General features: G+C 31.6%; 3 protein-coding genes across 4 annotated transcripts; 1 reads left to right on the forward strand and 2 right to left on the reverse strand.

Annotated features, from left to right (window-relative positions):
- Positions 1-207: 207 nt before the first annotated feature.
- On the reverse strand, positions 208-7,678 carry LOC126678044 (uncharacterized). Of its 2 annotated transcripts, XM_050372910.2 has the most exons (16): positions 7,230-7,678; positions 7,005-7,086; positions 6,368-6,922; positions 5,931-6,099; positions 5,652-5,804; positions 4,852-4,949; positions 4,652-4,743; positions 4,173-4,243; positions 3,945-4,080; positions 3,126-3,185; positions 1,917-1,999; positions 1,758-1,834; positions 1,587-1,657; positions 874-931; positions 642-756; positions 208-568 (listed from the first exon to the last, which is right to left on the reverse strand). In XM_050372910.2, exons 1-16 carry the CDS (start codon positions 7,490-7,492, stop codon positions 501-503), a joined length of 2,151 nt encoding a protein of 716 aa, XP_050228867.1. In that variant the 5' UTR covers positions 7,493-7,678; the 3' UTR covers positions 208-500. The 2 variants fall into 2 exon arrangements, with proteins under 2 accessions (XP_050228867.1, XP_050228868.1); XM_050372911.1 differs by lacking the exon at positions 7,230-7,678 and having other exon boundaries at positions 6,368-6,914.
- A 1,802-nt stretch (positions 7,679-9,480) lies between these two features.
- LOC126677745 (PHAF1 protein At3g51130) lies at positions 9,481-14,773 on the forward strand. Its single transcript, XM_050372511.2, has 15 exons — positions 9,481-9,786; positions 9,888-9,970; positions 10,103-10,177; positions 10,269-10,336; positions 10,438-10,543; positions 10,637-10,697; positions 10,774-10,940; positions 11,164-11,226; positions 12,270-12,317; positions 12,666-12,779; positions 12,950-13,040; positions 13,154-13,203; positions 13,780-13,884; positions 14,029-14,091; positions 14,557-14,773. Exons 1-14 carry the CDS (start codon positions 9,663-9,665, stop codon positions 14,074-14,076), a joined length of 1,203 nt encoding a protein of 400 aa, XP_050228468.1. The 5' UTR covers positions 9,481-9,662; the 3' UTR covers positions 14,077-14,091; positions 14,557-14,773.
- A 49-nt stretch (positions 14,774-14,822) lies between these two features.
- Positions 14,823-16,736, reverse strand: LOC126677746 (probable pectinesterase 53). The gene is made up of 4 exons (XM_050372512.2): positions 16,263-16,736; positions 15,883-16,072; positions 15,150-15,592; positions 14,823-15,063 (listed from the first exon to the last, which is right to left on the reverse strand). The coding sequence occupies exons 1-4, from the start codon at positions 16,580-16,582 to the stop codon at positions 14,913-14,915; spliced, it is 1,104 nt and encodes a 367-aa protein (XP_050228469.1). The 5' UTR covers positions 16,583-16,736; the 3' UTR covers positions 14,823-14,912.
- Between the last annotated feature and the right edge of the window lie 3,875 nt (positions 16,737-20,611).

Consider the following 20,611-nt stretch of genomic DNA (forward strand, 5'->3'; position numbering starts at 1 on the left):
ATTTTACTACATTACAAATTTAAAATAATTCGCTGCAAATATAAAAGAATTTTGACTCACCTAAACAATTTTCCGCTCAACTTTTTTAAAATTTTCCTGTGGTATTCATTTATAACTTTTTTACTTGTTTATGGTCTAATCACTTGATTTCTACCAAAAAAATTGATTTCCTACACTCAAACACTTGATAAATATTAATAACAAGTGTTTATAGTAAAAATTAAAATCAAAGGAAGTATTAAATTACAACACATATGTACAAGAAGAGTTAGGTTACTATTCCAATGGCTAGAGTAGAAGCTAAAACTATTAACAATATTTTTTCATTAATATATTTAAGTTTTTGGCACCATTACAGAAACTTGTAATAGGCAATATGTACAAGAAGGGCAAGAAAATGATCCAACCATTAAAATCTGTCAGAAATCAGCTTAGCCTGAACCAGAAACACAAGATGCTAACATTTGAAGCATTCTCCATCCAAGCAATTGCAGCAAGAATCAGTAGGGTGTTTGATTCTGTGTCCTCGAGTCCTCTAGTATGACCGGAATCGGTAGGATATTCGATTCTGTTTACTTGCAGATAAAACTAATCAAATTCATACTTAGATTCTACCACATTTGCAAAAATTCATTACTCACGGAGGACAGAGCTCATGAAAACGGGATAATAGGCATCCAATTCAAGTCTTTCCAGTATTTTTTGCGTAGCCCATAGATAGGAAGAGTGCCCTTCAATTGTATCAGTAACATCAATCTGTAATGCAATCAAAACATAATTTGATGCAGGCGAAGTCAATAAATGAAAAATAATAATGAAAAATAAAAGTTAAAGAGATCATAAGATATAGAAAGAGAGAAAGGAAATCCATACATTCTCGATTCCTGGAACATCAATTGGTTGAATTCCTGCTAATCCTTGAGTAAGAAGACTGATAAAGAAAATAAACTATTAGTTTATTGAAGGAATTTTTTTTTTGTCTAGGTCAGTTTAGCTATTTATGGAGCAAGTAATCAGTTTTTGGGGTTAGGAACAGCTTCACCGCCGACACTATATTCTCCCCCATTTCTCTCCCCCACAAAACAAAAAAAGTACCTGAATATAATGCCATACCATTTAAATTGAACCGAATTGACTCAGCATCATGTGTAACTTGACATGAATCAGGGGATCGTGACAGGATAATGATAAATAAAGGGTTTTAATAAAATAATCACGAATCGGACAGAGACTAGCTAATAAGAAATTTAAAATATTCAGAAGTTAGGAAAAGGATCATGCGCCGTAACCTAGCATATCTGGTAATGTTAATAATGGTTTACCACCAACTGAACAGATTTGGCCAAAAACCTAGGCAAGTTGTGCTCACCTTGATTATTTAATTATAAATTACAATTGAAGGCCAAGTAACCTTAAGCAGCCTAAAACCATCGCACACTGTCACTCTTCCTGCTTTCTCCTTCCCCCTCAAAATGTTTCATCTTAATCTAACTTATGGTTATGCGAACATTCAGTCAAATGAAACATAGAACATAGTAGTATACATGAATCCCACATATATATTCTGCTCGAGGCTAAAGGGATACCTAGCACGAAATGCAACTCCAAGAATCCAATCATTCGTAGAATATGCATTCACAAATCTCCCGGCTACCATCTGGAGAGAAAAAAAGCAGAAGCTAAAATGAGTCATTCACGGACAGTAACAATTAGAGTAGATATAGCATAGAACTCTTTCAATAAGAATTGCCAATCACCTTTCTTGCGGCTTCCCACTTCTCAGTTTTGATAGGGATGGGGGCTCCAAGAAGAACAACTCTTTCTACAACTTCAGCTGGCAGTATTCAGAAGAATCACATAAGGATTAGGACGCATAACTTGCAAATCTAACTTTCAAGATGATGAGTATAGACTACCATTATGTTCAGTCTCAGCCAAAGTCTCCAGACATTTGAAAATCACTCTAGCTCCTAAAGAGTAACCCACAAGTGTCACAGGCCTGAAGATAGGTAGCAAAACCAGAGTAAGATGACATTTGATATAACTAAGCATTTAAAAATTAAATGTTGATTTTTTAAGGGCTAAATATAATAAAGATTAAAATTTCTAAGTGTTTAATTTAGTGATTTGTTTGATAACTTCAATTGTTAAAAAAGATTTATTTTTTAATTAAATATGTTTTATAATCTAACATCAAATAATTATAAGGAAGCCAAGTGATTTATAAGGAGGTTAATAACGGTACTTAGCACCAGCCATTTGATTTTTATGCAAGATGAGTTCCAACCCCACTCTATGTCACTTGGCCTAACACTCTCAGGATCCAAGGAATTTATATACAGTATCAAAGCGTCAAATGACTTAACCGTCAGATGATCCTTAGCCCATATTTAAAGACCTAGAGTTGGGCTAGCAAAAACAACAACACTCATTAATTATATTGGACCTCAAAGAGATAGGCCAAGTTGTATTAAATACGGAACAGTCATAAGCGAGTACAACTGGTTCATGTCCAATTGCATTTTGAGGGACAGTGTACAAGATGAGTTGCAATCCTACTATGTGTTACTTGGCCCCAACACTCTCAGAGCCATAGAACTTCTACATACTTTTTACGTTGTAGCCATTAAATATGTAATGAGCTATGAATAAGTACAATCTTAAAAGAATAATTGCAATAAAATTATTTCTATATGAATGTAAAAATATAAGGACGTAATAATGAATAATACTATAGAGACAATAAATAATATAAAAGTGAAATAATGATTTATTAATGATAATTTAAAACTAAAGTGAGAGTATAAAAGTCTATTTAAAGAAACTAACAATGTAAAATTTTCAATTAAATATTTTGAGTTACCGTTTTAAGTGATTCTTGACTTAATTAAATAAATTTCATCACATTTAATTTGCATTATCAAATCAACTTAAAAAAAATAAGCACTGCAAATTTTAAAATAAATCATAACTAATAAATTGTGTAGTCAAACACCACCAAATTTAGCTTTCTTTAAGATATTCTTTTCCCTTCTTTTCTTGGAGGAGAGGAGAGAGGGAACATAGAAGTTTAAGGAACTACAATCTACATTGATGATATTTTGAGATAATTTGGAATTGTATACCTGTTCCCATGTAATCCTTTCAATAGCACTTCAGCTAGAAGTTTCCCTGCTTTGTCCGATCTAGAAAAATATAGCAGATTATACAAATCCAATTAAAAGAACCACAAAGGAAACTGTAATGCTAGAGAGTTGCATGTATCATAATAATCATAATATGGTGAAAGCATCAGATAAATTATCAGATTATAAGTCACATTTCAAAAGTAAACATGATATATCTGCAACCGTAATTTTTCCTCCAACAAGATATCTTAATTTGTTGACAATCTCAATTAACTCTGAAATTCATTGCAACGTAGTAATAAAACATTAGAATTCTTCTATTAACGAAATATTGCAGCAATTTGACAAGTTAACTTCAAAGGCTTCTCATAGTCATAGCTGTCACTCAAACACATAAAAATTTACGGACCACCACGACAAGTTACAACTAGCTTAACTTATTAATTTAGATACTTTACATGCGCAATAGAAATCTTTAAAGATCTATCTCCAAAAGTATTCAACAATTATAACAAATTGCTAGATCTGTTTTCCAGTCCTCTTCTGTAACATCTTGTTATTTTATTTGTTTGTTTGTTCAATGTGCTACCACTACCGGTATGTTATCCAAATATCACAAATATTTGGATTAGTCAATTTAATAATGTTTTCCACGTACCTATACTTCAATTAGATATCTTCCGCTCTCAAAATCTCAAAATATGTAGGGATGTGAATATTTCTGACTTAATCATAACCAAATTCTTTATGGAACATTAACTTCTCATGCCTGCTTTGTCAATACAGAAATAAGCGCTGAACTAGAAGGCATTATACCTGTCAATAGCAACCGACCACTTGCTATCTATAAAATCAGTAGCTACAAGTAATGTTGCTGGCCAGGCCAATGCAGCCAAAAGTGTGCTCAACACAGTCATCATAGCACCTTGCTTCATTAAACCCAATGCAATGCCTACAGCAAGCACAAGCAATATCAACATGAATAAGGGTATTCAATAAATTTAGTTTTAATAACACTAGCAGCCATCAGTTCAAACCAATTACTTGAAGTGAGCCAATCTTGAATTGCAGTGCTCACTGCAATTAGATTTTTAGATTCCCACTGCAGCACATACCTAAAAATATATATTAGTCAGGGATATGCATTATAAAATACTTTTTGAATGTCATAAACCCCCAAATGTTGGTTTACATTTTCAATATAGAAAGCAACTTAATTAGACCTGTTGCAACAGGCCTAATTCGGTTAAACACGAGCGATGCAAAATGCTCGAGTACAAGTTAAAAAAAATACACCGCCGTTTATGTAAAATGACAAATAATTGTCAGTTTTACAAACAACATTTGAACAAATAATAAATATCAAATATAATATTTTGTTTAAAACGGGGAGCCATAGTAAAAGAAGTAGCACATGTACTTTTGAAGTGTCAGCAATCGCCGCAAATTGATTATTCAGATTAAATAGAGATTTAAGGAAGATATGTTTTGAAAATAGAGCAAGGCAGTGTGTATGTCTGTACCTCTCCAAATTATCAATATGTCCTTCCCAAGGCCGTACAAAATCTTCCTCGTCAAATACAAATCCTGAGACCATGATCTCAACAGCTAATCGCTGGCAGAAAAAATTTAAGTTTAGCTTCATAATTAACCAGTAATGCACAAGAAGGAGAAAATGCATTTTTGGTGCATTTTAATGAAATAGGAATCACTAGAAACTTACGCCTTGATTATGGTTTTCCCCTGTAGCTTTGAATTCAAATTCATCAATGCTTCCAGTTCTCCTGGCCATTTTGGTACCTGCAAGTCCTGCTCCAGCAGCTGACTTGAGAAAAAGGAAGAACAGCTTTAGTAAATACTCAATCATGTATCCAAAATAAGGACATCCCAAACAGAATACTTGGCTTTCATATGCATACTAGTAAATAATTGTATAAAAGGATATAATATCATCATGCGAGAAAATTAACCAGACATATTCAGACACAATTGATAGTTTAAATCTCTGAAATGAAGAGGTTATAACATTTAATATCCTGGACCTTAGGTTTTTTGTCAAGTATTTTACATTACATCCACATTATTCTTAAAATGGAATATTCCTTAATCAATGAGACATGAACCAATTTTCCTGAATTTTTTCATTCTTATTTCTTGAAGATCTGAAAAACAAAAAAACACTTTCTCCTTTTACAAAAACCTCTTACAGCATACATTAAAGCCCAGTTTGGCACAGCTTTTCCAACCAACTTATGATTTTTCAATTTGTTTATCATTTTTTTCTTAAATCTTCAGAATCTGCTTTTTGCAATCAAATATTTAGAAGAAGCTAGAAATTTCAGCTTCTTCCAAAAGTGAGTTTGTAGTTGCTAATAAAAAAAATTAAAAAATTCCCAAAAATAAAAAAATCAAAGTCACTTCTCCGAAAAGCTATGTCAAACTGGGCCTAAACTAGACACACTAAGAATGAAATTAAATAAAATGAGATCCTTATAGAACCTTAAGAAAAATATAATTATCTACCTCCAAAAGATGCAGCAACGGCAACAGAACCAGCAATTGTTCCTGCAGCACTAGCAGCAGCAGCAAAGCCACTTGCTCCGATCACAGGAATAAGAGTGCCCAAAGTTGGAGCCAAAGCACCAAATCCTGCAGCAATTGCTGGGGCGGCTAATCCTGTTGAATATTAGAATATGTGTATATATTAGAAGTCAAAAATACTTTTAAAACTGACATGATATTTTCAAGTCAGTACGAAACAATTAGTCCAAGACCAGAAACACTTAAAAGGCCTTCATATACCTCCAGTAATAGCCATCAGTGTTCCTCCTGTTATGGCAGCTGCACCAATAATACCTCCACGCTTCCATTTAGCCCATTTGCCTTTAGTTGACTGACTTGCTTCTTCCTTTGACTCTTCCTCCTTTGCTACAGCCATTGCTGAGGAAGCAATTATTGTTTCAATGGCTTCCTGCACAAGAAAAAGTTTCTATAGTTACCAACATATGCAGCCATACACCAACCCAGAAAGGCTGGTACATATTTTTAAAAGAAATACTGATGAGAAAAATAAGAATACAAAGATAAAGTATGAATACTTTCTTTATTTCTTTCTTCCTTTTTGATGTAAACTCATTAAATTAAAAAACCAACGCTTTCAGATACTTTATTAATGTAAATTCTGATTATCACAGTCCCTTTTATGATACATTAGGAAGATTTCATAGTTAAGAACAAACCATTTGAATCCACTTGATATCAAGCCAAGTAGCCAGCAATCTTGTAGCGACACGGTGTCTAGCATCATAACCCTTTCTTCGCCGAGTACATTTTTTCTTACCACTATCATCACGTTTATCAGCCAAACAGCCAGAAAGAATCTCATAAAGAACAGTAATTTTCCTATGATAGCTAAGCATCTTTTCCTCTTCAATAGGTTTCTCATCAGCTCCACTAACACCAGCCAAAACACCGTCCCTCTTTGCCGCTGTTTCTATCCAATCATTCGCTTCATCAGAGTTCAATTCCACCTGTTCACGCCTCTCTTGTGCAGTCTCTAATAACTTTTTAGCCGCTTCAGTATCCGACTGAACCTCATCATTTGACAACTTTTCGCGACACTCGTTCTCGTACTCCTTATGCTTTTCTTTCTTGGATTGAGAAGAAACAGAGGGTGTTTCCATGTTCTGTGAGATAACATCAACAGCTTTCGACAATGCAAGTTCATGATCAGAATGTTGTGAAGACGTAGCATCATCATCGAGATCATTATCTTCCGAAAGTAACCTTAGAAACTTGAACATAACAAATGCAACATTTTAGAGAACTTATTAAGACCTAATTTAGGTTTAAATTTGAATTCAATATAAAACATACAGCTCCAACATGATGTTTAGCTGGAGATGAGCCTGCAGTTTCTTCAAGACCAAGCCAAGCGTTCGGGTCAATGTCTAGAAATCTGTTTCATCAATTACCATACTGCCATTAATTTAAATGCAAAATAACCTAATTAATTTCAGTACAGCATTTGTAAACTTCGATATGATTATTATTATTCCAATCTAAATAAAATTGGAATTCGTGAGGGAATCAATTAGGAACCTGAAAACGGGTCGGAGCAGGCCGGAATCCTTGTGGACCCAAAGTTCAGGGTCGTTGGAAACGGAGTCGCTGCTGTTACTGCTACTGCTGCTAATGCGATCACCGTCTTGTTGTTGCGTTGGGTCAAAATCAACGGAGAAGCCGAGAGGTCGAGTTTGATGGATTTGAGCTTGGTGAACAGCTATTGCGAATAATGCTCCCGCCGCGTATCTCTGTGTCGGTGATAGAAACGACGGTGCGGTCGTTGTCGTCGTCGGAGGCATGGTTTTGAATTGTACTTGTTGAAATGTGAAAGCAGAGAATATGACGTTTGTTCGTGATTTCAAACACCGGGATGAAGTTCGACGTGGTTAATTCTCAGGTATTCTATTGCCACCATCGTTGACCCAACGGCGTCGTTCTGTTAATCTCAATGCTTAAGGTTTTTTTTTTTTTTTTTGCCAAAGATAATAATATATAAATATATAAGAAGATAGACCATCTCATGAAGAAAATGACCTACCTTGAACAAAGAAAATAAAAGTGGACTTAGAGCATCTCCAATGCAATGTTAAAATGAAATGCTAATACCATAATTTAACATTTAATCTTAAAATACATTTCCAATGCAGTGCTATAGTTTGTGCTAAATTTAGCATATGCTATATCACGTGCTAAATTTAGCACAGATTATAGCATATGCTAAAATTCAACAACCAATAGCAATTCACTATTAATTACAATTTTACCACGGTCATTTTTTGCATTTATTATTTTAATCTATTTTTTTTATTTTTTTTTATTTTTTTTCATTTTAAACCTTGTACTTCTATTTAATTTTACAACATCGATTTGATTTTTTAATAGTAGACCATACATCAATATAATAAAAAAATTAAATAATTTATTTTTATATAATTCATCGATTCTTTTAATTATATCTTTTGAAAAGCTCATTATTAAATTAAAAAAAATATTACATAAATTTTAGTTTAAAATATTTAATTAAAAAAATTATTAAATAATTAGCAATCAGTAAAATTAAGAGATAATTATCTTAATAAATAATTATAACATTTTTTTTAACTTTGTGCATTGGAGTAAAATTTGAAATGTTATGCTATCTATAGCATTTTACCACTTTTTCATGCTAAATTTAGCATAAAAAGTAGCATCTCATTGGAGATGCTCTTAGCGGCTACTAATTGAGCCATCCAATTACACATTCGTTTAACAAATTAAAATACCCATACATGGATAATTTGCTAAACGAATGGTAGCAATATATATGGAACAATACAAATAGATAAATAAAAATTACTTACCGCTGGTACCGGCTTAAATAATATAGTGTTACCTTGATTTGTAGAAGTGCAAAAAATTGAAAAGTTTGGATCATCCAGACCAAGTCACACCAGCATTGTGTACCTGATCATTAAATTTAAAAGTAATATAAAATTAAGGTTAAGGTTAAACTTACCTGATAGTAGAGGAGTTCCACCAATCGACGGCGGATGTCGGAAATAAATACCCACAAGGTTGAATGCCGCTTTGTCACTTTTTTTTAAGAACAAAGAAAGATATTAAATAATCCATCAAAAAAAAGAAAGATATTAAATAAATACATTTTAATTTTTTTATCAATTAAATTAAATTAACTTGTATTTTAGGATTTAATATATTATTTTAAGTTATTTTTTATTTTATTGATTAATTAAATTTCTAAATTCTTTTAATTTAGGTTGAGTAATTGCATAATGTATATTTAAAATATAAAATTAAAAATTTAGTTGACTAAATTAATTAATTTGACTCTATAATTTAATTATCTAAATTATATTTATTTTATTTCGGATAAATTTAAAATAAGGTTGATCTTTATTTAATATAAAAAAAATATAGACTTATAAATGTATTAAATTAAAATTTTAAAAAAAATCTCTCAAATATGAGATACTCTTAATTATCAAAAAACAAAATATGACTACTTTTAATTTTAACGATTTAAGAGATGTTTTAAAAGAAAAACATTAAAAAATTATTTGGTTCAATTTTGGTGTAGAATTTACTTTATCTCATTTCATTTCTAAATAAAATTTCTTTAAAATTTACTTAAAAATGAATTCTTTGATTATATATTTTGAAATAAATTAAATATTATATTTAAAGTATAAATATATATTTAAATTATAAAAATTTATTTAAACTTAATATATACAAATTTAATTAAATTTCATAAATATTGTAAATTTCATTTTGAACCAAATAGACCCCAAAAAATAATCAGAATTCGTGGGATCTCAACACATTGACATTTCGTGTAATAAGCATTAAACACATAACACAAGCAAAGCTTTTTCGTGAAGCAAAATTAAAATCAAAATCAAAATCAATCATCACCTTCTCCGATCCAAGATTTTGTTCTCGAAACAAAATAAAGTTCACCTATCAAAAATGTTGCAGCATCAGCAGCAGCAGCCGCCTCCTCACCGTCCTCGTCGACGCTGCGAGGGCACTGCCATGGGCGCTATCGTACTCGATCTTCGCCCTGGTCTTGGTATTGGTCCTTTCTCCCTCGGTAATTCTAATTTCCCCTAATTTCTTTTATCCTTTTCGGCTATTGTTATTTGATTTTTTCTTCAGAAAACATTGGTTTGAATTTATTTGTTATATTTGGAGGTATGCCTATATGCGAAGCTTTTGCCCAAATTGAACAGCAACCTAACATATACGACGTCGTTCATGTCAAGTACTACGATGAGGTTGATTTTGTTGCATTACTACAGTTTTGTTTCATTGATTACTTCAGTGAATTTGGGTAATTAAATTAATTAATTAGTCAATGATTAGTTAATTAATTAGTTAGTTATTCTTTTTTCTTACACACAAAACAGGAGCCTCTTAAACTAGATGTTGTGATCAGCTTTCCTGATCATGGTTTTCACCTTCGTTTCGATCCTTGGTCCCAGGTAACTTCTTTTCCATGGGTCTTTTTGCTTTAATTGTTTTTTTTTTTAATTTGATCATGACGTATGCTTCCTTTTTGTTTGATTCTGTTAGAGGCTACGCTTGATTGAAATATATGATGTCAAGCGCCTTCAAATGCGCTATGCCACTTCACTTATCGGGTACCAATTTCGTATTATTTTAATTTGCTTTAAGATTCTGTTTGTTCTTTGATTATGTATTATATTGATTGTGGACTGTTGTTTGTTCCTTTTACAATTAGGGGGCCATCCACATTAGCTACTTTTGTGGCTGTATATGCTCTATTTGGTCCAACCTTTCCCGGTATTTATGACAAAGATAGAGGAGTCTACACTCTTTTTTACCCAGTATGTATTTTGGAAACTGTATGCTTGAAATATCTATGTGAAGGTGTATTTTCTTTCTGATGTGTTATTAGTTTTGATGCTAATTCGGTCTAGGGCCTATCCTTTGCTTTTCCAATTCCTGGCCAATATACTGATTGCTGCCATGATGGAGAAGGTATGTAGTTTCTTTCATTCCCTAAAATTCTTCTCTCATGAAGTTAATATTGGATTTAATTTTGTTTCTCGGGCAGCGGAACTCCCATTGGAGTTTCCAGATGGCACCACACCAGTGACTTGTCGAGTTTCTATATATGATAGTTCTACTGACAAAAAAGTTGGAGTTGGATCCTTAATGGATAAGGCTTCTTCGCCTCCATTACCTGCTGGCAGCCTTTACATGGAAGAGGTGCATGCGAAGGTTTGACCCCTCTCCTCATCAGCCTTGCTGCCGTTTTCTTTTAGTTATCTTATCTAGTTAATTAATTCCATCAATTATATCTAGTGAGTAGCTGCCCCCTTCTGTTATTCTCTTAAGTATCATTTTGCTCCGTCAATTTTAAAAGATGAATTAATTAAGCTTGATCTCCTTTCATTTTGCCTCTTTGATATATGTGTATTTAATTTCATATTAATGTCTACAGCTTGGTGAAGAGCTATATTTTGCGACAGGGGGACAACATATTCCCTTTGGTGCATCACCGCAGGTAAATCTTGTCTGTATGCTGTTGAAATCTAATAATAAATTGTATTGAAATATGTTCTGTTCAAGTTTTACAAAGATACTATGACAAGGACAACCTGATTTTGGTAAAGATAACAATCTGGATAGTATACTTTTCCTAGCTGTTAAATTAGGATGATATTTACGGTTGGAATGAAAGTGTGAAATATTTTTTAGTTGGAGAAATGATAGAAGTCCCCTGTTGTTGTTTTCTTCTATTATTTTGGAATTTAAACTTTTGTATATTCCTACTAGTTCCTTTTCACTTTCTTTTTCTTTTTAATTATTTTGTGGTCAAACTCTGAGATTTCATTTTAATTAATAGGAGGTTTCTTCAAAAAGTACACATGTAAGGCATGAATGAACAGACAAAATATGTATTTTCTGAATAAAATTAAAGGTATTAAATATTTCTTTTTTTATATATATAAATAAATGATTTTACTTTTCAAGATTGACTGACTTATTTAAATATTTACATTATTTTCTTTAGAATCTGCAATAAAACAATATTTGCATCTTCTAATATTGTAACAAATGAAATAGTTACAATCGCCTCCAAACTTATATAAGTCATAATAATGGAGAAAATAATTTTATTGCTTCAAATATTTAATTTTTTAATTTGCAAATTAGTATCTCACAAAGGAATATGTGAATTTTTATCATGGAGAACCTTGTGCAAATAAGAAGTGTAGGCATCAAATTTTCATTTTGCAAGCACATTTGCACCACCAATTCAACTTAGTTTCCTTTTGGTATATACACTACCGACATGTGACATCTGTGGAATTTTAATATTTGCGGATCAGTAGAAAATTTAAATTTATTGATTTTGATGCTCTGACATTGATTTATCATGGTGAAGAATTGAGTTTTTGTGCAAAATTTATTATTTCTCTGTTTTTGTTTCTTTCTGATGATATTTTTTGGAGTTTCATGGTGATGATTATCTGAATTCCATATTGGACATTAGTACTGTCAATATTTTACATGCATTTTTTTTCATCTTTCTTGTAAATGCAGGATGTATGGACTGAATTAGGTCGTCCCTGTGGAATTCATCAAAAACAGGTAATGAGAACTTGTGCATGAGGTCTTAACTCTGTTATTGGCTATTTGTTTCCATGGAGAAATAAGTAGGCAGTTGATTAGATATGTGGGAGATCAACTGACCTAATAAGCATGATACTTAAATCTACTACTCTTTTAACCTTCCATAAGCCCATAACACATTTTATGTCAACTGCAAAACACACACAAGAAAAGCATTGTTGCAAGAAAAGCATCCGTGTTGACTAATTTACTACGATCTCAATGTAGCTTAACTATTTAAATTTTCAATTACTTCCGTCAAGGTTAGTAAACTGACATGTTTCACAATGACCTAATACATGTGTTAAATGGTTCATATTATTACAGGTGGATCAAATGGTCATTCATTCTGCCTTGGACCCTCGTCCACGGACCACACTTTGCGGAGATTACTTCTATAACTATTTCACTCGTGGTTTGGATATCTTGTTTGATGGACAGGTGTTAATTTATCTCTAAAAAAATCGGCATTCTTTCTCTATGTCCTTTTCACAATTCCCTTCAGTTTGTTGTTTGTTGAAGCATAGGTTGTTTTGAAGGATAAGGGTATTGTAATCGTTGTAGTTATCTTTTCTAACAGAAGAATGCTGATAGCCATTTTGGTTTTGCAGACTCATAAGATCAAGAAGTTTGTTTTGCATACAAACTATCCTGGTCATCCAGATTTTAATTCATACATAAAGTGCAACTTTTTGATTCAAGGTTCTGACAATATTTCTTTTCAGTTTTTGGACTTTTTTCTTCATATTGTTAGCATGTGCTATGCACTGATAAACTATTTTTGTTTCTTTCTTTCTTTTGGGTCTTGGTCGAAGTCAATAACTCTAAACATATCACGCCAAGCACAAAATGGGACCAGGTTAAGGTATGCTCTTCCACACTGCTTGTTCCAATCTATTACTGGAGTACTCTTTTGTTTTTTTTTTTTCTGTTTTCTTAACTCGTGCAAATTTTCTTTGGGTGTTGATGTAATAGAATAACTTACCCGTGCTCATAAATGTGTCTTGACAATGTCTGAATACTGAGAATTTAACATGATAATTAAGTATTTTAAAAGCATGTTATGAAGGTTTTTTTGCCCTTCACTGTCTTTATTTAATTCAAAGTTTTATGTTCCTGACGTTTGTCTTTGGTAAGGTTTTGTGTGGGTTTGTGGCTTTCCTTTTCATGATCTGTTCTTGGGTTTTAAACTTTTTTTTCCATTCTTGGCGTACTCTTCCACATCTACTTCTGTTTTTCCTCTTTTTCTTAGGCCGCTAATAACTTTTTGTGAAGCTAGTGAGATTATCAGTTATGTGCATCCTTGTTTCTTTCTTAATATTCGCCATTACATTTCAGTTATATGTGCCCTATATCTTTCTGAATATTTGCCATTAGAGTTTTTTTCTACTGTCGTCGTTATTTTCGAAAGGTAGTTGCTATATAATTTCATTCATTTCAGGAAATCCTTGGGGACTGTGGACGAGCAGCTATTCAAACACAGGGTTCTACAAGTAATCCTTTTGGATCCACATTTGTGTATGGCTACCAGAATATCGCCTTTGAGGTGGGTTATATTTGAGATTGTGATAAGCTGGTAGTATAAATAAAAATCTTGGACAGATAATTATGTGAATTGATTTTTCCCATCTCATAGGTGTTCTCTGATTGCATTATTTTTGCTAATGATGATCCATTTTGATGTGATTAGGTGATGAAAAATGGTTACATTGCAACTGTAACACTCTTCCAATCATGATCATTCTCTTCTCTGGTATATACCATCCTATTATTGTGATTTTGTTATTTGCAATCATTAATATGCTTAAAAAAATTCATATGAAAGTCAGTTCAATCGAACTCTATTTGTTCGTTTTTTGCCTTCAGTTATCAAAGTGTAGAGTTCAAATTGCTTAGGAGAAAAATTGAACTAATCTTTTGGGTGGCAAATGAAAAAGCTACATTTGGCATTTAATCTGTTTGCTCTCTTTAACAATAATGAGACAAACTCTATCAAAAATCATAGAAGCCCTTTGCCCTTTTTCTTGTAATTGATGGGGGATAATATGAGATTTAGATTAAAGGGATCACCGATTGAAAATCCGATCAGTCAGTGTTAAAGTTCATTTCGAAAATACAAAATATGCTATAATTCATGATTTTATTTGCATTTGACCCTTTTTGTAATAGCACTTTGATCTTTTGTGGGTTTGTTCTTTTGCTGTTTTTGCTACCCTAGCATTTATGCTGCCACTTTTCTGGAATGGGTGGATATTGTACAGCAAATTTAGCATAAAGCAGGAAGGACTGCCATCATCGCATCATAATTCCCCACATTGGTATTGTTTATAACTGTATCACTTTCGTTCATTTGTACATATAATTAGAATCTTTTCTTTAATTAAGTAAATTATGTAATGTTTCGACTTGTTCGAGCTTAATTACTTGATTTCATATGTATACATCTCGGTTCAAATTGTTTCTTACAAATCAAAATTTCCAAAGTTGAAGTGGAAAAGGAATAATTATTTCATTTGATCGAATTACGATAATCTTATTTCTGCATTGATGCTTCTATGAATACAATTGAATAAGTCATGAGCTTGGAAGCCAGTCGTAGCCATCGACAAAATCAATTGAGATAAATGGTTTCACTTCTTGTTCGGTGAGTTCCCTTGACCATGATACTCTTCCTCCGAAGCGGGCTCCGGGTCCTGAACATTGGTACTGTCCGTAAAATACAGTCCTGCATGATGTTTGAATTGCAGCAGAAGTTAACCAATTATTGTCATATGAATGAAATGAAGGAGTTAGAAATTAGGTTAGACGTACATTTCTCTGTTTTTATCTCCCCAGTCATACCATCCTGTAGGAGTAATGATTTTGTCCATGTAAGTATAAACAAAGACAACCCTAGAAAAAGTGCCCCATGCTCTGCCCAAGTAGAGGGCACCTGACCCTGTGACCTTGCAATTGACAAAAGAGAAGCCTGTTTCTTCAAGCATGCTTTCTCTTTTCTGTGCAGTCAATGCTCCAAAGCTATTTGTTTTGGCATGCAAATGGCAATCCTCGTAGAGCGAGAGCCCGTTTCCGAATATAAAATCTACCGAACCTTCAATGTAACAGTGCTTGAAATAATGTCTACCAATGTGATCATAGAGAGTATCTTGTGCTCCAATAAATTTGCATCTTATAAATGCTGCTGCATCAGCCGATATTCGGAGCGCAACCGCTTGCTTACCTAGAGCTCCTGCTGGTGGTGATGGAGCCTTGTTCTGAAGCGAAGAATTGCATCACAACTTGATGGGTTTATAGAAAATAAAACAAAAGGAAATTTTACAAGGATTTAGGTGCATGCAAAAATTGAACAAAAGTGTTTGGTTTGGTTTGATATTATAAGAGATTTTGATTTTTTGTTCAAATGGAACCAAAAAATCAACCAAACTGACTTGTTTAATTTGGTTCTTTTAAAATATTTTAGTATATTCGGTTCAACGTGCTTTTGGAATTTTTTAAATTTTGACATTTTGGTTCGGATTGAACGCACGGCCCTAGGAGAACATACCTTGAAGGTGATGTTCTTGGCAATGAAATAAGGAGAATTGACGGCAAAGGTAGCAGAGCCATAGGTACCCAATCGATGTCCACCCTGTCCCGGCTTGTCAGCCGTGTCGTCCCACTCGATGATGGTCTTGTCTGCACCAGCTCCCTCCATTGTAATGTACCACATGCTCCCAGGAATCTCAATCTTCTCCCTACAGTTTGAGTTTTAGCATCCTCTTCGCAAGATTTTAAAAATTCACGGAAAAGCAAATGCTGAAACGAAAAAAAATAACAAAACTATATTTTTCACATAAATCCATTATACGTGCAAACTTTCAGAGTTTCAAAGCGTTTTCAAAAACAGAAACAAAACTCTGAAACATTGGATTCGATGTAAAGAACCTGTAAGTGCCTGCACTGATGGAAATAACCACCCTGCAATTATTAATAACCGGTATAGAATTGATAGCTTTTGTAATAGTAGCAAAACCTCTTGCAGACTTTGAATATTTGTTAACACTGAGAGTTAAACAAGGCTTGAACTTATTTTTCGCTTTCTGAAACACGGCATTCTTGAAAGAACCTAACTCTTTAGCTTTAAGCCATTGCAAATACTGTTCTTCATCAACCTTAAAGGTGTTAAAAGAATTATTAGAGCCATTTGATGTAAACCAAGAATTTGCATTTCCAAACAACAACATCAAAAACAATATCTTCAGCATTTTTTCTGCTAAGAACTTGAAAATAGAAAAAGATAAGGTGAAAACTGAAAAGAATAAGTTAATTGAAATATAAGGAGTTGAGAGAATGGGTAAGGGAATCTGAGGAAGAATGGGTATTATGTGTATTGTCTGTTTTGTGAGTAAGACCAATTGTAGAATAGACTCAGCAGTGACTTTTCAGACAAGTATTGGGTATTTCTTCTTGTCAGTTAATGTTTTGTCTGCAAGTCAAAAACTGAAATCAGCATTACCTATTAATATTAGAATGTATTATAAAGTGCATCAGTACTGTTAGTACTTCACAACTTTAGGTCATATGACATGTTTAGATTTAAAAAATAGTTATGTCAAGTTTTTTTCCTATATTTTCGTATTTAGTATATCTATTTTTTAATTTATATGATTATATCTATACTTAGGTGTAATATAATATTCGCAGTTCTGTTAATTTTTGTTTCGAATTATCTTGTCCGTAGGAACATAATCTCCGTACCGAAATTCAGTATGAAAATTTATCACTTAGGTAATGTAATGGAGATTTTATTTTAGAGATCATCAAAATCCCGGCTTGGTTACGAAAATTTATCGATCTCCGGCTTCCCTGAACCATGCACAGCCCTACTGAAAACATAAAAGTTACCACAATGCTTATTTTAGGTGGTCCAGCTTGCAGCATATACATATATATATATAGGTAGATAGACTGCGAGATTAATAGTAACCAAATTTCTGGTAAGATGACCTAACTGGTACTTTTTTATTACTTTTTTCTATTTTTTTTGTTTTTTATAAATTAGTTGCCTGTTTGTCCCTTGAAGGTAATTTTTTTAATGCTGAGGCCAAATGATTGTGAAATAATTAATAATCAGAGGCACAAAAAGCTGTAATAACTAATAACCCAGTACGAATGTTCCTAAAATAAGTCAATAATGAAGGACCAAAATAGCAGTAGCTCTTGAATTATTACTACTACTATCTGTGGTATTGAATTGCAGCATTGCTATAATCTATCTATCTATCTATCTATCTATCTATCTATCTATAACTATCTTATATGTGGGAAGGGGGGGACAGGCAAAATTACGATAATAGGTTTCATTAAGGGTATAATTCATAAGAACTCAAGGAAATTGCATAGTAATTAGACATTTGATTTTAATAAAAGAAAGCTAATTCCAATATAAGTAAAGAGATTTACCGTATGTATTAATTGTAACTGAATTAGGATTGCTTTCTCTTTTTCTAATGGAATTATAGTTGGGTTGGAAGTCCATTTTCCGTAAAACAAAGTTGTAGTTTAATTTGTACACCATAAGAATTATGGTTTAAAACATTCAAATACTTTAAGCTAATTCCAAATTGATGGTTCAGATTTAAATTTTGGTATTTCTTACTCATAACATATAAATAATCAAAGTAGGCTTATAAACCGTTAAATGTATGTTGATTTCACTAGCTAATAAAAGTCTAAATTTTGTGCTTATAATATCTAATCGGTCATTTAGAAATAAATAGATTATAGGTGCAATGATTTTGTTATGCCCCCCCCCCCAGGATGTATAATCTAGATTTAATATTAAACATATACGAAAAGTTATACAAATATCACTAACATTTTATTTTTTTATTTTTAATTAAAATAAAAGATAGTTTATAATTAAAATAATATAATGTTAATATTTATTATATATAGCAGGTCATATAAATATCATAACGTACTATGATTTCAATTTTAATAATTTACTATATATAACGGGTCATGTAAACATCATCACGTATCATAATTTCAATTTAATAATTTATAATAATTTACTATAAACTATAGTAATATATTTTAATAATTTAAGTAATATTATATATATATATATATATATGTGTATATATATATATAAAACGAATTATATAAATATCGTTCATCTATGTAGCACGTGGCTAAATGTTATATTTAAATAAAAAATCATCAACCAAACACCACCAATTTGAAGAAAAAAAACAGCCTTTAAATAATCACCCAGATATCCGGCTCCGAGTGCAAACTATATTCATCAGTATTAACTAAGTGCTATAATTTCAATTTAAATAAAAAATAATTAATTATATTCTATTTAAAATTTAACTATTTATATTTAATAATTTAATTAATATTTAAGAGAAAATTAGGAAAAATACTCTCTTTTTAAAAATAATAGGATTTCCTACCTCAAGAAGGAAAAGATAGAGAAAATACCTCACCCTTTTACTATAATTATTTTTTTACTCTAAGACATATTTATATTATAATTATACCTACTTTTTATTATTATTTTACTCTAATTATATTTTTTTTACTCTAATAATATACCACCTGTTACTCTTTTTTTTCCTTTTTCTTTCCTTTCTCTTTTTTCTTCTTTCTCTTCTCTGCTTTCTTTTTTTTCGTCATTCTTCTTCTTTTTCTTCTTCTTCTTCTTCTTCTTCTTCTTCTTCTTCTTCTTCTTTTCTTCTCCATTTTTTTTTTTCATCATCGTTCCTTCATCGATCCGTTGTCGCTCCGCCGTCGTTTCGTCGTCGCTCCGCCGTTCTTTCATATTTGATTTTAGCGATTTTTTTCTTAATTCGTGGTGATAAATACAATTCATTTTAACTTTCAGATCTAAATAAATTAATCTTGATTTTTTTCAATTTTACATCTAAAAAGCTGCATGAAAAACGATTTTATGATGAAAAAAACGATTTTCTGCAAACAAAACAGCATCTGATTATCATATGAGTATCACTGCATTATCATCACATTATCATAACACTGCAGAAAAAATTATTTTTTTTATAAAAAAACAGCCTCTGATTATCATATGAGTATCACTCTATTATCATGTAGTTATCATAACATTGCGGGGAAAAAAATTCTGCATAAAATAATGTTTGATTATAAAATCGTTATCATAATATTATCATATTTCGTTATCATAACATTATCATATGATACCGAGATGATATTTATGGTATCAAGATGATAATGTTATGATAATATCTATGATTATGTTATGATAAAACAATATTTGATTATCATGTCAGTATCAGTATATTATCATGTTGTTATCATAACACTGCAGTAAGATAACTAGATGATAATGAAATATGATAATGTTATGATAATATCTATGATTATGTTATGATAAAACAGTATCTGATTATCATCTCAGTATCAGTATATTATCATGTTGTTATCATAACACTGCAGTAAGATACCTAGATGATAATGAAATATGATAAGATTATGATAATTGGATGATAACGTGCGCAAAAATATAATTACAAAAGGATTTATGATAACCAGATGATAACGGAGTAAAATCATAAATATTTTTAAACCCAGAGTAAAAACATAAATCTGAAAAAAACGTGAGGTATTTTCTGCAACTTTTCTGTGTTGAGGTAAAATGTGCAAATATTTTTATTTTTGGAGTAAATACCTAAATTTCCCAATATTTAATATACACAACGGGTCATGTAAATGTCGTTCACGTGCGTAGCACGTGGCGGGAAACTAGTACTATATATAAAAGCACGGATGGGGGGGACAGGCACATTTACAATAATATCCTTAATAATAATTAAATTTTGTTAAATTAACTAATTATTCTAATCTAACTCAATTATTTCCTAATGCAATTAAAACTCTATCTTTCATTACTAAAAGGTATATTCCTATTAGAGTTTAAATTCAATACAGAATGTAATTAGACTTCCATATGTATGTATTGATAATACGGAAATCTCTACTTAAAATTAAAATAATTATTTAAATATTAAAGGTAAATTTCAATTAGAGTTTAACTTGAACGCAAAAAGTAATTAGACTTCTATATGTTTGAATTGCTAATACGAAATTCTCCTAATCCAAACAAGTGTGATCTAGAGTATGGAATTGGATGACAAGCAAACACTTTGAATGATCACACTCATCAAATATTATTTAAATTGCACTAATATAAATATATGCTATAGATTTTGCTCAAAGATAATTAGAAATTTGTTTTACTTTATTTT

Source organism: Mercurialis annua, linkage group LG4 (genome assembly GCF_937616625.2).
Source record: "Mercurialis annua linkage group LG4, ddMerAnnu1.2, whole genome shotgun sequence".
Classification (NCBI taxonomy): Eukaryota; Viridiplantae; Streptophyta; class Magnoliopsida; order Malpighiales; family Euphorbiaceae; genus Mercurialis; species Mercurialis annua.